The sequence below is a fragment of the Seriola lalandi genome, unplaced genomic scaffold (assembly GCF_002814215.2).
Source record: "Seriola lalandi dorsalis isolate HSWRI2012SDOR001 ecotype SW California unplaced genomic scaffold, Sedor1 jcf7180002054901, whole genome shotgun sequence".
Lineage (NCBI taxonomy): Eukaryota > Metazoa > Chordata > Actinopteri > Carangiformes > Carangidae > Seriola > Seriola lalandi.
In genome coordinates this window covers 4,667,155-4,682,610 of record NW_019525453.1, presented here as the reverse complement: position 1 = coordinate 4,682,610, position 15,456 = coordinate 4,667,155, and the positions used below count along the sequence as shown (strand labels likewise).

At 38.6% G+C, this 15,456-nt stretch overlaps 1 protein-coding gene across 1 annotated transcript; it reads right to left on the bottom strand.

Annotated features, from left to right (window-relative positions):
- Positions 1 to 4,287: 4,287 nt before the first annotated feature.
- Positions 4,288 to 12,322, bottom strand: psmc1b (proteasome 26S subunit, ATPase 1b). The gene is made up of 11 exons (XM_023430208.2): positions 12,295 to 12,322; positions 11,705 to 11,758; positions 11,097 to 11,193; positions 10,448 to 10,572; positions 10,163 to 10,348; positions 9,762 to 9,890; positions 9,195 to 9,291; positions 7,149 to 7,338; positions 6,506 to 6,657; positions 5,600 to 5,754; positions 4,288 to 4,634 (listed from the first exon to the last, which is right to left on the bottom strand). The coding sequence occupies exons 1-11, from the start codon at positions 12,295 to 12,297 to the stop codon at positions 4,500 to 4,502; spliced, it is 1,323 nt and encodes a 440-aa protein (XP_023285976.1). The 5' UTR covers positions 12,298 to 12,322; the 3' UTR covers positions 4,288 to 4,499.
- Positions 12,323 to 15,456: the final 3,134 nt, after the last annotated feature.

The window sequence follows — 15,456 nt, the reverse complement described above, 5'->3', positions numbered from 1 at the left end:
GTGATATCACTTTATCAATGGATATATAAAACCCTTAGACCAGATGATCAAACCCCCAGCAGTTAATGTGTTGTTTTCATTCTCATAGACCATTAAACTCCATCACCGCAAGCAATGACAAACTGAGGTAAGTCATGTAAGGATAAGGTCTTTTAAGGAAAGCCCGGATGAACATTTCTAGATATGTATCCACGTTTGCCTACTGGAGGCCATATTCTCCACACACTACTGCTTGCCCTTGTTTTGTGCACCATATGTGCAGACTACTTTAACTTGCAAGAATCAATATTTTACAGTTTGTTTGGTTGGCCCCTTGGGAGCTCTCAGGCCAAGTTAGATGAAGCGGCAATAAAACAGCAAATTAAAGTTAAGGCCAAACAGTTACTACGGTGTTATGGACCATGATTAACTTTGAGTAAGTAAGAAATGTACATCTGAACTGAGCCACCATCAACCTTATCATCATCATCAACATCCTAGCCAAGAAGTTAATCCCATAAATTGCCAGGATACATCAACTTGTTTGTCTGGATCATCTAGAAAGAATTTTTCCTCACCTGATAATCATCACAAATCATTATAATACAAGGATCAAACCTATTATGACAAAAGTAATCAACAAACAAAAGTTATTCATGTGTGAAAAGGTGGGTGTTTGAGAAATGACTGTAATCACAAATATAAAGACTAACTGAACTGATGTTTAATCTTTTGTTATTATTTAATCTAATATTTATATCAGTCCATTAAGAATATATTTTTTATGACCATAATCTGTTTTATTATCAATTTATTTGTAATTTTATCAGCAAATGTGGACATTTTTTTTTACTCCATAATGAAACCCATAGGTCAGAATTTTATGCAGACTGTGGCTTTAAATTGAAGCAGCTAATTGTGAGAACTCACAACTTCACCAGATATATCTATTACATACAAACATATAAAATCTCTTTTGGTGCATTTTGAAGCTGCCATCTATTCACCTGGCTTGTTATTATTCCAGAAAGAGAGTTGGATTCTCCCAACACAGGGTACTAGTTTGCAGCCGCGGAAGGATAACGTTTGTGTAGGAAGCCGCCTGGTTGACACTGGAGAATTTGCTGTGCCGGTGTGTGATGGCGTCTCTGATTGGCCGCTGCAGACCTGCAATATTATACTCCATGTGTCGGCCGCATCGATTGGCTACACGGGACCTGCATTGCACCAGGCAGTGGCACTTGATGGAAATATAATAAATATAAATACAGGAATCTTAAAAATCAACGCAGCTTTCAGCGCCGCGTTTCCTCTGCTTTGTTAGTGTCTATAATTATTTACATTTGTTTGGTGGAGACGGATGTAAATTGCGACAGGTTTTCATTGGTGCGGGGTAAATGTTTGATAGGCTCCATATGGGAAGTGCGCAGACTTACTATTGGCTGCTACAAAGTCTGGTAGGCCTACGTGAAATTAACAATGAAGCGTGGTAGTGTTACTGCCTACTTATTTAAGCGGTACATAACCGGGGTGCGTTGCATGCCATTAAAATAGGAGCTTGTTAAACAAGTGAACATTATGTCTGACCCCTGAATAAAACTAAACTTAGGGAGTGACGACGCAGGATGTGACAAATCACATAGTATGTTGTCATAACCCTACACACTAATACACACACACACACACACACATATATGTGTGTAAAGGTCCTCCAGCCTGTTTGTGACTGTGAAGTGTACCTGACAAAAGCACCACTCAGTGGACAAAGCGTAGAAATCAGGAACAGTTGTTTACAGCAGGCGGCAACACGGAAGGAAGAGATCCCACATACCGAATACAAAAAGAAAATGTCTTATATTCAGAGTAAGGGCCATGAGCATAATTTTAACCATATGTTCAAGTATTGAGATCACTGAAACGTGTTAGTAACTGGTTTCTGAGATGTTTCTCCAGTCACAGCTTGGTTTCTAGTTTGATTCAGATCTTTATTAACATGTAAACAGACTCATAAAAGGCCTCACAAAGTCTTAGTAAGTTATTAATAACTGTTCATACATATTCAAGGGTGCAAAAGGTATCACTGTAAGACTGAACAAGTGACAATGGATAATAAGGAAGCTATCCAAGAACCCAGAACCAGTGTTTTATTGATTGAACTGCTGATTATATTACACTAAAGTCCCGTACCTTCTTTTATTCTAATCAATGAACTGTTTTATGTATAGGCCTATGTATTTGTATGCATATGCATTTTATATATAACATTCACCTTGTTTCATTTACATAATCATATGAGGTTTTCCTTTGAACGCAGGAAGAATAGTGCTTTTAACTCCTAACGGAGATGCAAATAAACAACTTCAGCTATTTAATATTTAAATTCAACCCTTTAGAGATCTTATATTATAGTTCTTTAAGTAAAATCTCTGCGGTTCAGTCAGGGAGCAGGCTGTTTGCAGTCTTCTCATCAGGTCAAGTAACTCTAACTCAAGTTGAGCTGTTTCATTTGTTAATCTACTGGAACTAATCGGGACTTCTTACTGAATTTGTTCGGTGCGTTTGCCCTGTTTAACAGGAGAAATAGCTATTACATAAGCAGATATACATTTCTCTTGCTGCTTTGCGTCTATCTCCTACTCTCTCTCTCTCACACACACTTCTCTTTTGTGTTGCTGCACTCTTTGCAGCAAGACACAGGTGAAAGGATGAGCGTTGTTGTTTATGACTTGGGACTACATTTCCCTGCACATGTGGGGATTTGAAATGGCAAAGGTAAGATCACAACCCCACTTTTCAACCTTAAACCTCTTACTGTCTTCTAAAAGGCTGAATAAAGCAGGACCCGAGGTGCCCGATAAGGTCATGCTTCAGGTTAGGAATTGCTTTGCTAAATACTGCAAGGAAGTGTTTTGGATATCTTCATTAGTTCTTTACCATTTATGTGTTTGTGAATTTCTAATTTTGAAAACAAAGCTTTTATTTGCGTTTACACAGAGCTACATTAACTAGAGCACAATCTGTACACACTGTGACTGAACAATAATGTGGATGTGACATTTCAGAGAATGCCAACACCATGGTCAGCCCTGCTGATCATCCCCCATCAGTGTCTGTGCGCTCACGGGGGCGGTTTAGAAATACCCAACCCAGAGTTTGCCTTAAGCTGACAGGGCAAATGCCTCATTAGAACGCACACTCCTCTTCTTGTAACCCTCCCAGTCTTTCTGGCCCAACATGCCACGCTTGATTTAAATGGTGTGTGGGTGTGTGTGTGTGTGTGTGTGTGTGTGTGTGTGTGGGGTTTCTTCCATTTGCTGAATGTGCTGCAATGTATGAGCTGCAGTTGAAATGCGTGACTGATTTAATAAGGAGAGTGTTTCCGAGGAGGGGGCTGCAGTACAACAGCAGCAGCAGCTTGGTTCTCACTCGAGCCCAAAGATGGCCCTGTAAAGTGGTTCGATGCTTTGCTGCATGGGGCCACTTTCTGCTGAGCACTGAGTTACACATGGCTCCACATCAAGAGGAATTAAATCAACGCTGCTGCTCTCCACATGTCAGACTGCAGCAAAGGCAGCTTAGCTGGATTTACTTAACCATGCTGTAATAACTTACAAGGCTGATTTGAATGGAGACGGCAAAAATCAAATCACAGACCACACTCACTCAGCACCCCCCCCCCCCCCCCCCCCCCCCACAGAAACAAAAACATGTGCCAAAACTCACTTTGACTTCTCTCCGCTGCTGAGGAACATTTCCCTTTAAACACTTGAGAGTGAAGCATTAGTGCATTGACATTACGCTACTCCTGTACTCCTGGAGGAAATGTCAGAGTAAAATGCGACAGTCAAGGTGTTTTCTCTCATTCTGTAACTCCAAGATTTAATTATCTGCATCTGTGTTGTTGTCAAGTGTGTAGGAGTCATATGGAATATTGTGGTAATTAGTGAATTTCTTTTAAGAGAAAAAACAGCCAGTTCCTTCGGGTCTTTACTTTGCCTCTGGGGTCTTGAAATAAGAGGTATGTCATGTTGAGGAAGTAGGCAAGGAGGACAATAAGACAACAAACATGACTTTGCATATTGATGGGAGCTATTACGTTTGTGACACTGAGGGCGACAACAGAGACTGAATTAATTGAATAATCCATGCGATTAATTATCTCAAGATATTACAGCACAGAGATGAAGTCAATATACAGGAATCTAATAAAGAGCAGACGTCAACAGATACTGCGTCTGTGCAAACACGATTGCAGAGGCAGCTGCTAGTCCAAATGCTCCTGTAAATACAAAAGAAGAAAACTGATGATTTTTTTTTTTTTTGTCAATTTATTTACTGTCTTAACATATAACGGTAACAGGAGAGTGGGATAAGCCAGACATGACATGCACAAAATATATCAAAACTCTCTCTGGGGGAGACAGACAACTCAACTGCTGCCTCCTCTCTTTCACACAGCGATAGATAGAGGTGGAGGGGTGAGGGGGATGGTGGTGAGAGAAACATAAAAAGTTTAAGGGTTAAAGGTAAAGCCCCTCTGGTGTGCCCTCCTGCTTCTTGTACAGGACGTTCTCCTTGGACTTCTTGAAGTCTTCGTTGGTGACTTTCATACGGCGCTCTCGCAAAGCCATGAGGCCGGCCTCTGTGCAGATGGCCTGGAGGACACAGTGAGAGGAGAGAGAACAAGAGTCAAGCTCAATCTAGGCTTCCATAAAGTTTTTGTTAAAGAAAACAGACACATTACACTTTGTGGAAATACAGTAAAGATGGCCGTGGAAGCCCATTCTACTGAAATGGAAACAAAAAGTTATCAAAAGATCAAAGTTTGGTTGGAGTTCTCACTTTAAAGTTTACACCTTAGTTCATATAAAAGTTCTTCAACAACGATGATGCTGCTCAAAATCAAAAACCTCCAACCCCGTGCTTTCTTCATGATCTCCATGGACTTCAACCAATTATGCAATTATAACAGAGCAATTTCCCAATAGTGTTTCTGATCCTGATTTTAAAAATATAACTAAGCAGCTATTGTAAATGATCAACATAAAATATAAACGATGACAAACCACTTAAGGTGGAAGCTCACTCAAAGTGTTGTACTACAACACTCCACATGAGGGCAGCAGAGTTGAGTCAATGAAAGGTGATGATGTGAATGTACAGATAACACTTTGGATCTTTCTGAACGGAGGACTTCATAAAGTTAAGTAAGTTCACACTACAATAACTTAGAAAACCAGCCATTGTCCTTCAAAAAGCTTAATCTTGTTTTCTCTATTCCCTCCACAGCGTGAAGCCGCTCACTGCTCAGACCTACTGAACCAGAGCAAGTTAAGAAAAACTTTGATAGGTCACAACATCTGCCATGCTGCTTAATCCACTCATGTTAAAGACAACGTTATCGCACAAATACTATTAGATCTGTAAAGGAAAATAACTCTTGCTTTTGCTGGAAAATATCATAATTTACTGGCCTCCCTTTTATTTACAGGCTCCTTTTTACTCTAAACAACAATGTGTCAGGTCAGAAAGTGAGACCGACTTGTAGGTTTAGGAATTTAGCTACTGGGAACAGATTGAAAACTGTTATGCAGTTGAGAATGGACAGTCTAGCTCTTACCTTGATGTCTGCTCCTGATAGGTCGTCCTTAGCCAGGATGAGGTCATCAAGGGTGACATCATCTGCTACTGTCATGCGGCTGGTGTGGATCTGGAAGATCCTCCTCTTGGTCTTCTCATCCGGCAAAGGAAACTCGATCTTTCGGTCGATTCTCCCTGAGGAGGAGACGGAGAGAAGAACAGAATAATGTGACAAACTGTTTGCAAACTGCTTCTATGAACAGAATCTCATCATTCTGACAATTCTTGTTTAAGTTTTGATATTTTATTCAGTAACTAAAGCCAATAACAGTCACTCAAAACCAGTTTGATTAATAAACATAGCGTTGCACTACTTCAAATTATAATATTTTGTTAATTTATCAAATGTTAATCTTTTAAGAACACAATTACAGAGGCACCTTTGCCTATGACAACTCTACCCAGACTCAAGCTGACTCACAGTAAAGCAAAGCATTTTAATAGCAGAACTGTCCTGGTGCACAATCAGTGCAACTGAATGAATAAAAAAAGAACCGTTAATATGTACTGTGGTAAAGTGAATATCTGATTTTTGGAATAACCAAGATTTTCAAATTAGCAAAAACAAGTTTTTCATTTAATAAATGTCAATAATTCTTCTGCGTCGTTTATGTATAATAACGAAGAAGAATTTTGTATTGTTGTCTCACTAAATTCACTTTGTGTTTATAAGTGAGCACCTTTATCATGAATGTTTATTCTAAAGAGCGGTTTCAATTCATCCAAGAGAGAAAAAAAACCTTGAACTTCAAAAGAAGAAAAAACTCATAATTTCTACTTCCTGCCATGACTCATCAAAATACAACCACCTCCCAAATGCCACTCAGTCATAATGTAGATATTCAAGCCGGCAGCCAATCAACAACAGATACAGTCTCCTACTGACCGGGTCTGATGAGGGCTGGGTCCAGGGTTTCTATCCGATTAGTGGCCATGATAACTTTCACGTCTCCCCGCGAGTCGAAGCCGTCCAGCTGGTTGAGCAGCTCCAACATAGTCCTCTGGATCTCCCTCTCACCTCCAGAGTTAGAGTCATACCTACACAACACACACACAGGATATATACACTCTTAAAAATTTATGGACCACACTATATCACCCTACATCTTCAGACTCCAAGGACCTCAAGCTTGTCCATCATGTAGTCTTGTTATCACTAACTAATTTTACTGAGTCGTTTGCCGTCTCTTCTTTTTTTACAGCCAACATATTACATCACACCCACATGATAAACAAACTGGCAAAGTTTGATGTGGATACTGAAATCTGAAAAATAAACCTGGTATACTGTACAATTTAACAGGCTTACAACATTTTAAAATTCACCACACAGTAACACATCTTCAGTCAGATGAGGAAAACTCTGCAACCTGAACTGTACTGTTAAATATAATAATAAAGGCTCTGCCAGTTTTCACACTAATCCAACACCTTGTCATCTACTTCTGCCTCCTCAACACCACAGGTGGAACATCATCACTGCTCTGACGCTATCAGCCTAAGACAGCTTGAAGTGCACCTCTTTGTACCTTTTAGTGCCGATGGCATCGATCTCATCGATGAAGACGATGGAGGGCGCGTGTTCCTCTGCCACCCTGAAGAGCTCTCGGACCAGCTTGGGTCCGTCTCCCAGGTACTTCTGGATCAGCTCTGAGCCCACCACACGCAGGAAGGTGGCCGATGTCTGATTGGCTACGGCCTTAGCGAGCAACGTTTTACCTAGCATACGCATAAGAGAGGCACATTCAGTAAATACAGTGACACATCTAACGGCACATATTTAGCATGAAAACTCAATTTGGTCCCACAAACATCCTTGTCCTTTGGACCCTGCACACTGCTGTTTCTTTATTCTCACCCATATGAATGTCATTACTTATTAGCAGGGTAGAATAGAAATACTCTGACTAGATATGATTTGAGACATTTAGAGACATTTTCAGTAAAAGGGTAAAATGGTGAAGAACTGGTGAATGGTAATTTTATTTTGAAAGGCTTTGGCAGTTTCCAATGAGATTTTCTTTTATATAAAGTGGTGAGATAAAGTATCTGAACACTGGAATTATGGGGTTTTCTGCACTAATTGGTCATAAAATTTGATCTGATCTTTATCTATGCTACAAGTGCAGACAAACACTATGTGCTTAAGCTAATAACTCAAATAATTAGAATCTCTCGTGTCTTTATTGAACACAGCAGGTAAACATCAACAGTGTTGGTGAAAAAAAGTAAGTGAGGCCTTGGATTTAATAACTGGTTTAACCTCCTTCAGCAGCAATAACCTCAAATAAGCATCTGCAGATCAAAGCTGCACAATGTTTGGGGGGAATTTGGTCTTTTCTTCCTTATGGAACTGTTTAAGCTCAGCTATATTCTTAAGATGTTACAGTATGTCTGTCGGGTTAAGGCCTGAGCTCTGACTACTTTTACAGACAGTTTCTCTGACTGTGGACTGATGAATATCTAAACTCTCTGAGATGACTCTGTGACCTCTTCCTGCTTTATGCAAATCAACAACTCTTGACTAGAAGTCTTCTGAGATCTCTTTTTTACGAGGCATAGTTCACATCAGCAAATGCTTCTTGCGAAGAGCAAACTCAAGTGTGTGAGTGTTTCTTATAAATCCAAGTAGCTCTAAGCCACACCTCCAATCTGGTTTCATTGATTGGACTCCAGGATTGATAACTCCTGACTCCTAATAGTTCTTGTTGATGTTATTAGCCGAGGGGTTCACACACTTTTTCCAGCCTACATTATGAATGTTTGAATGATGTTCTCAATATGGATGTTTTCAATAAGAAAAATACAAGATTTTTGTGTTACTGGTTAAAATAAATTGTTTGTTCATAATTGTAATTTAGATGAAGATCTGACCATTATTTAGGACACATTTATGCATAAATGCAAATAACTCCAAAGGGTTCAATTACTTTTTCTTTATCTAATTTCAATGTCTCATTTCATCTGGAGCACAAATTCAAAGGTTTTTCAACCCCCAGGCAAATTCTATATTTTGTTGATTTTTTAAGTGTCCCTGAAAAGCAAAAATAAGAGATTTCCAGCAACACAAAGTGCATAAACTGATAAAATTAAGAACACAGTTGTATGCAACATGTTGGGAAGCAAATTTAATATTTTGTTGAAGTAAAAAGAAGTAAATAAAACCCCTGCAGCAAACAGGCATTAAAATGTGTCTTTCTTCTAATGTTAATGCTCTGTTACTTTTTATTCATGGACTTAAAAAACTGAAAAAATCTGGGTGATGAACAGAACAGCAAAGTAAACCCTCCATCTGACTGCAAAGGAACTGCAGGAAGGTTTAGCTGACACAGGAGTGGTGGAGTGGTTTTTAAAATATTTAAATAATTCAACAGTAATTGTGGCATGCAAAATATCACTTCAAGCTCTGAGAGCTACCCACAGATGCTTTCTCTACAACATGGTGTAAGGCAGGTTGGATAACAGTATAAGTTACAGGCAGGAAAGATATTAGCTTTTTAAATATTAGCATCTTTGTTTTACTTGTTTTTTTAAGAGCCACTGTTACATGTAACATGTTTAATGAAAGAACTTACCTGTGCCAGGTGGGCCATACAGGATGACACCTTTAGGAGGCTTAATGCCCATCTCCTCATAATACTCTGGATGTGTAAGAGGCAGCTCCACCGACTCCTGTTAAAAACAAACAGAACTACACAGTCAGATGAGGCCTCTAATGATAATGTTAAACAAATACAAGCAAACGTTAGAACATTAACCTTACATGGTGGTTTATAAGCAAATGTTTTTTCAAGTGATGCAACGGGTCATTATGTAGGCTACAAACATAAACAATGTATTTAACCATATTGGGTTAATATTTGTGTGTTTTGAGCAAACCAAGCAAACAGACTGAGAGCGGAGGATCATGATACAGAGGTGGCATAGTTCATATAGAAAGAGGCCAAGTGTCTCTTTTTTCCGCTCTTATTCCAGACCACAGACAAACTTCATACAGGTTAGCACTTCATAAACCCACCTATTTTCTTGCTTCTCTTTCTTTGATATATTGAAATTAAGATTTTTGGCTCAGGAAATATGCGAGAGAGATTTTTTTGACTTTATAACATGGCGAGAAGAAGTGCCTGCGCTGTATATTGTACCTTGATCTCCTGGATCTGATTGTCCAGTCCACCGATGTCAGCGTAGGTTTCTTGTGGGGCTTTCTCCACCTTCATCACTGTCACCAAGGGATCAGTGTCATCCATCAGCACCCCAATCACAGCATGAACCTACATAGGATACACAAACATAGGACAAGTGGTAAGAATTTTTAAATCAATTAATAAAGGCAGCTGTAACTTTTTAAATAATCTTTACAGTGTTGGGGAATTGTAGAATATTTGCTGGCAAGATGGATGGACTATTAAGTGCTACAGGTAGTTAAATAAAGGAAAAATACTAAATATCAAAAAGCCACAAAACTGAAATTATTTCTGGTTAACTGTCTTGAATCATAAGTTGACAGAAGAAGCCTAACATAAGGATTACGATTGAATGTTACCTTGTGGTTGAGCAGGACAGAGCAACCTGGCTCAAGCAGATCCTTATCCACAAAAGACAGGATGCTGACGTAGTGCTCTGATCCCACTGAGGTGGAAACGATGGCGTGGTTGTCATCAATGATTTCTTCCAGGGTGCCCACAGACATGGGAGTCCCTCTCAGGTCGTCCACCTTTGACCTCTCCTCCTGTTATAAAAACAAAGGCAAGAAGTGGATTGTTTCTTTATGTTTTATCCAAATATACAGCACAAAAGCATGTGAGGTACTAAGGACGCAAAGGCTGACCTCCTGTTTCTCTTCTAGGGGTTTCATCTGCTCCTGGTTCCTGATAAACTCCTCCTCCATCAGTAGGTAGTCTTTGATTCGCTCCTGCTTCAGCAGCTTAAGGCGGCATTGAGTGTGAGGGGTGACTGAAACAGACAAATGCCAGAATGTGTTAACCTCACAATAAGAAATTATATAAACACTAAGTTCATACAATAACAACCAATTTGTTTTCAGACTTAACCTTTCCTCTTAAATTTGATGGTCAATATGACGCATTTACTCTCACCATTTACATCAGATCGTGTTACTCTCTCTTACATTGTTTTTATTCAGAAATGCCATGTAAGGTGCTTCAGCAGTATTACAATCTTTTTACCAGAGATTTCATGATAAGTACCAAACAGTATCCTTAGTATCCAGTGAGATAGAGAGAGATCCAGTGAGATCAGATATAACATTGAACAAATGCTGTTGACTGGACAAATCCAAAAACTCACAGTGGCACTAAAAATGAAAACAGAACAGCAAAAGGTCAACCAAAAATTTAACAGATTTGTGATACCGAGAAAACAACAAAGTGGTATGGGCAGTAGACCTGAGAACTGAACTGAATAGTACTGGGAGATAAAATATTTCTTCAAAACTCCACATCTTTTCCATTTCTTACCCAATGGTAGTTTGCTGGCAGCATCTGGTCCCTTGGTCTTCTTCTTCTTCTTACCAACTCTAGTGGGAATTGGAGGCTCATACTTCTTTTTCTTATCCTTCAATTAGCACACAGTGCGAAAACACATCAACTACAGTGTTTACCTTTCACAGACATTTAACAAAAATATAATTTTCATAGCAAAATAAGCCAAACAAGTTTTTGCTTGTTTGTTATCGTCACACAAACAGCTCTACAAGATCTTTGCTTACATGTAATGCAGTCAAATTTTTACTCTTTACATACAGTGGCCTGTGGTAAATCGGTGTTTGATACAAAACGTATAGTTGGCCTGTCTGTCAGTCACAGTGACAACAAAATATCATAGAATACTACTTTTACTAAATGTGAGGTAATTACTGGATGGTGTAGCACATTTTGCTGCGCTAATTACCACATAGACTCATCCAATATATATCCATTAAATCATCAAGACATCTCGGACATGTGCAAATATAATTATTTTTTAATATTAAAATTTGGTGGCAATAATACACGAGTTGATTTAATTTTGACTACCAAAAGATGCAGGTGCAGAGGTGAACTAGCAGAAGCTGTGTCATTCTCACCTTGTCATCCTTCTTGCCTCCCCCTGGACCGTGGCCTCCACTCTGGCTTTGACCCTGGAAGAGTTTCAGACATATGTTAATAACACTGAGAAAAAAGTTGCCATCGGTTTATTTTGACCGTTACAGACAGTGATTTCCTTTCCTGAACAGCTCATTAGCAGAGCTGTTTACAACAAAGTTAGCTCACGTCGCCGTTACCTGCTCTATTAGCAAAACTCAATGTGTTAGCTTGTAATTAAGGAAAGACATGACCGATACAACATTGACACTGTCATCCACGAAGAAACATCGCTAACACTGACACTAAGAGAAAAGGCTGCCTCCTAACCATGAATGACTTCGTTGGTAAAAGCCAGTATAACGACTGCTGCTAACCGGGAGAAAAGCTAATGTTGCTAGCCTTCTGCTAGTAGGCTGTTACTTACTTTCAATTATTTTATAACTTCAATAATAAAACATAAAAACGTTTGAAACTACATGACAGTGGGAATATTATGGTTTCAAGCACTGTGAATAATGTTATATTGGCGAATATTATGTATTAGTAGAATAAATATACGAGCCGTAGAGAAAATTGCTTGCTCACTTACCATTGTTACTTGTCGCTCTGGAGTGACGTCAGAGTGTACGGCAAGAATGTAGGACCAAAAGAAAAAACCCACCTGTCGCTGGAACAGTCCACCATGGGACCACTCTTAAAACATGATTTTTGCACGATATTCGGGTTTAATTTGTGTATTTAAGCCATTTATATAAAAATGTCCAATCAGTATATTTTGGATGCAAATATTAGTTACTAAAATTAGCTAAGTAGTGGTGTTTTTAAGATGAACACTTAGGATACAACAGTGAATAATGATTAGATAGATAGATAGATAGATAGATAGATAGATAGATAGATAGATAGATAGATAGATAGATAGATAGATAGATACTTTATTTTATTCATCCCCTAGGGGAAATTCATGAATAATGGAACAACTTCTAAGACATCATGACAGAAACCTTGGTAATTTGGTACTTACTTAACTTAACTTGGTAATAAAAACTAATTTTAATTGGAATATTTTAAACACATCTTTATGCACCACTAAACTGTATGGCAATCGACTAACTTTAAAAACATATAATTTGGTGAAATCATACCTTCATGTCTTAGTGCTCCAATTTCCTGTTTGGCTTCCACATTTGTCTGTATATACATATTTCACTGTTTGAACTCATTGGACTATAGCACACTGTGTAATGCTTTGAGTAAAGTTGTCCTTAAAGTTTATTGAACACATTTTAATGAACATCACATATCATGCATTGTCATGGTTAATTGTGCAATTATTGCACATTGTAGCTGATTATTAATGAGTCCTGTATTTTCAACAAGACAAGGTGAATTATGGCACTGTATGTCATAACAAAGGAGTTTCCTGAATGACACAAGTGTAACAAGACAAGGTAGACTTTGATGGATGATTTTGAGGACAGTGTCCTTAGTACTGCACAGGTTTTTGATGTGGGTGCTCGACAGTCATAAAGACGGTATAAAGCTAAGGAAATAATATTATTTCAGCATATGTTTGACTAGAACTACATGCCACTTTCGGCTTTCTTCCTATTTACCCTGTCACACTCATGCACATGATAAATCAATATTTATGCATATGACAGTGGCAATGCATTCCTCCCATCCTAATTAAATCATTAGGGCAATTTGCTAATTGTGCAGGGCTGCCATTGTTTGTGTAGCTAATTCCCCACCACCACCCACATCCTCCATCCCATCCCATCCCCCACCTCCAAATTGTAATATGGAAAATAAATCCACTTTCATTTATTCTCATAATACCATTGGAGTACGTTTCAAATAATTGTCTCCAAACCAACAGATACAACAGCAGTGTAAGAAACAGTGTGAGTTGGAAATACCTTTAACAAAGAGTTTTTGTATGTCTTCATCCGTCAAAGTCTCACCTCCAACACAGAAACATGTATTTCTGCATGCACAGACATGCAAACAAACATGAACAATGACTTGTTCAAAGCAATTATTATCTGTGTAGGCACATCTTCTCTTGATATACTCTCTGATTCTCTGTTGAGCCATTTTGGTCTGTGTGTCTGTGTGTGTGCATGTGCATGCAGCATACGTGTGCATGAGCATTGGCAATGCCAAGGCAACATCTCTCTAGTTTGAGTATCAGATTATCTGTCTGAGGGTGAGATTGTCTCCATAGCAAAGAGTGGATGCTGTTAGATTCAAGTTATTTTTGTCTGTTTTATTATCCTGCAAATGATATTGGATTTCAGTATTCAGGGATTTGTTCATGTCTGTGTTATTTTCTCCTTCTCTGTTTTTTTCTCCTATTTTCTGGTCTGATCATGTAGGTGACATCTAAGTGTTGGTTTTGATGAGAGCAAAATGTTGACATGTTGTTTAAAAACATTAAGTCAAGTAAGGCAGCACATAAAATGTAATACCTTAGAACATCTCAAAGTTGAGAGTAGAACAATTACCTACTGCCCTTAGTTATTGTTGAAACATATTGTTGTCAAGCTTTCTGTTCTTGCTCTGTAAATTTACAGTTTATAATGTTAATGGTGGCAATTTACCACTTGAATTTATTAGTCATTTTTGAGGCAATGGGTTTGTGATTTTAGACAGAGCTAGACAAAAGCAGGCCTCCTATTTCTACCCGGTAACCACGGTTAACTAAGTTAATGTCAAGTCCAGTTAGCTGTAAATTCCATCGCCACCCGACTTTTTTATGTTTCAAGCATTATGATGAAAACAAGAATCTTGTATAAGATTTTACTTCATGGCTACATGCATGATATTGTGCTAATAGACTGAAGCTAGTGACTTAGTGACTGCTAATGTTAGCCTCAACTCTGATAGCATCCAGGATTGGCTTCCACACAGTGGAGAAATACTACATAGTGGAAGTGCTTGTGTTAGTGAGTGCTAACAAGGCTTAGGCTTTGGCGGTAATGCTGAGTTACACAGCACTCACACATATGCATTGGAGGCTTCTCATTCACTTTGAATGGGGTGACATCATGGGTTGCATTTTGGTTCAGTTGCTTCGCTTTGCTTGTGGTAGAAGTTAATTAAGCACAAGCGTCAGCCAATCAAATGTAATAAAAGCATGGCTGTGATTCGGTCATAGGGTTCCCTCCCTTTCTCTTTCACTCCTCCCGCTCTCCTCTCCTCCTGGGTTTTCATCACATATTTTCCTTGTCTATGCTCTTAACTTTAGGTTTTCACTCCTTTGTCACTCCCGTCCTCATCTATTCACCTATTCCTGCTTCCTCTCGTAGTCCACAGGTTATCCTGTCCTGTCCCCTTGCTCTTATTTGAGAGGTTGGAGAGATTTAAGACAGAAGGACAACTCTTGGGACAGATTCAAGATTATATACTATATATATATATATATATATATATATATATATATATACATATACATATATATATATATATATATATCCTTTAATACAATAATAAACAATAACAATAGCAGGGAATGTAAACCAATGTGTGGTCAAGTGAGGACGAGTGAGGACAGAGAGAGAGAGAGAGAGAGAGAGAGAGAGAGAATAGAAGTAACATGTTACTGAATTTTAATTTTTCCTCACTTCATATATATTATACAGTCCATGATGTGACCGGTGTACACCTCCCTGTGCTGTGACTGAATGGATTTATTTACTCGACAGAATGTGACAAAAACGTGATGGGATTATCTTTTATTCTGATA

Coding starts and splice junctions, on each gene's coding strand:
- psmc1b (XM_023430208.2), bottom strand. Junction 10,573..11,096: donor TGCCAGCAAACTACCATTGG/GTAAGAAATGGA, acceptor TGTCTGTTTCAG/TCACCCCTCACACTCAATGC. Junction 9,891..10,162: donor CTGTCCTGCTCAACCACAAG/GTAACATTCAAT, acceptor TATCCTATGTAG/GTTCATGCTGTGATTGGGGT.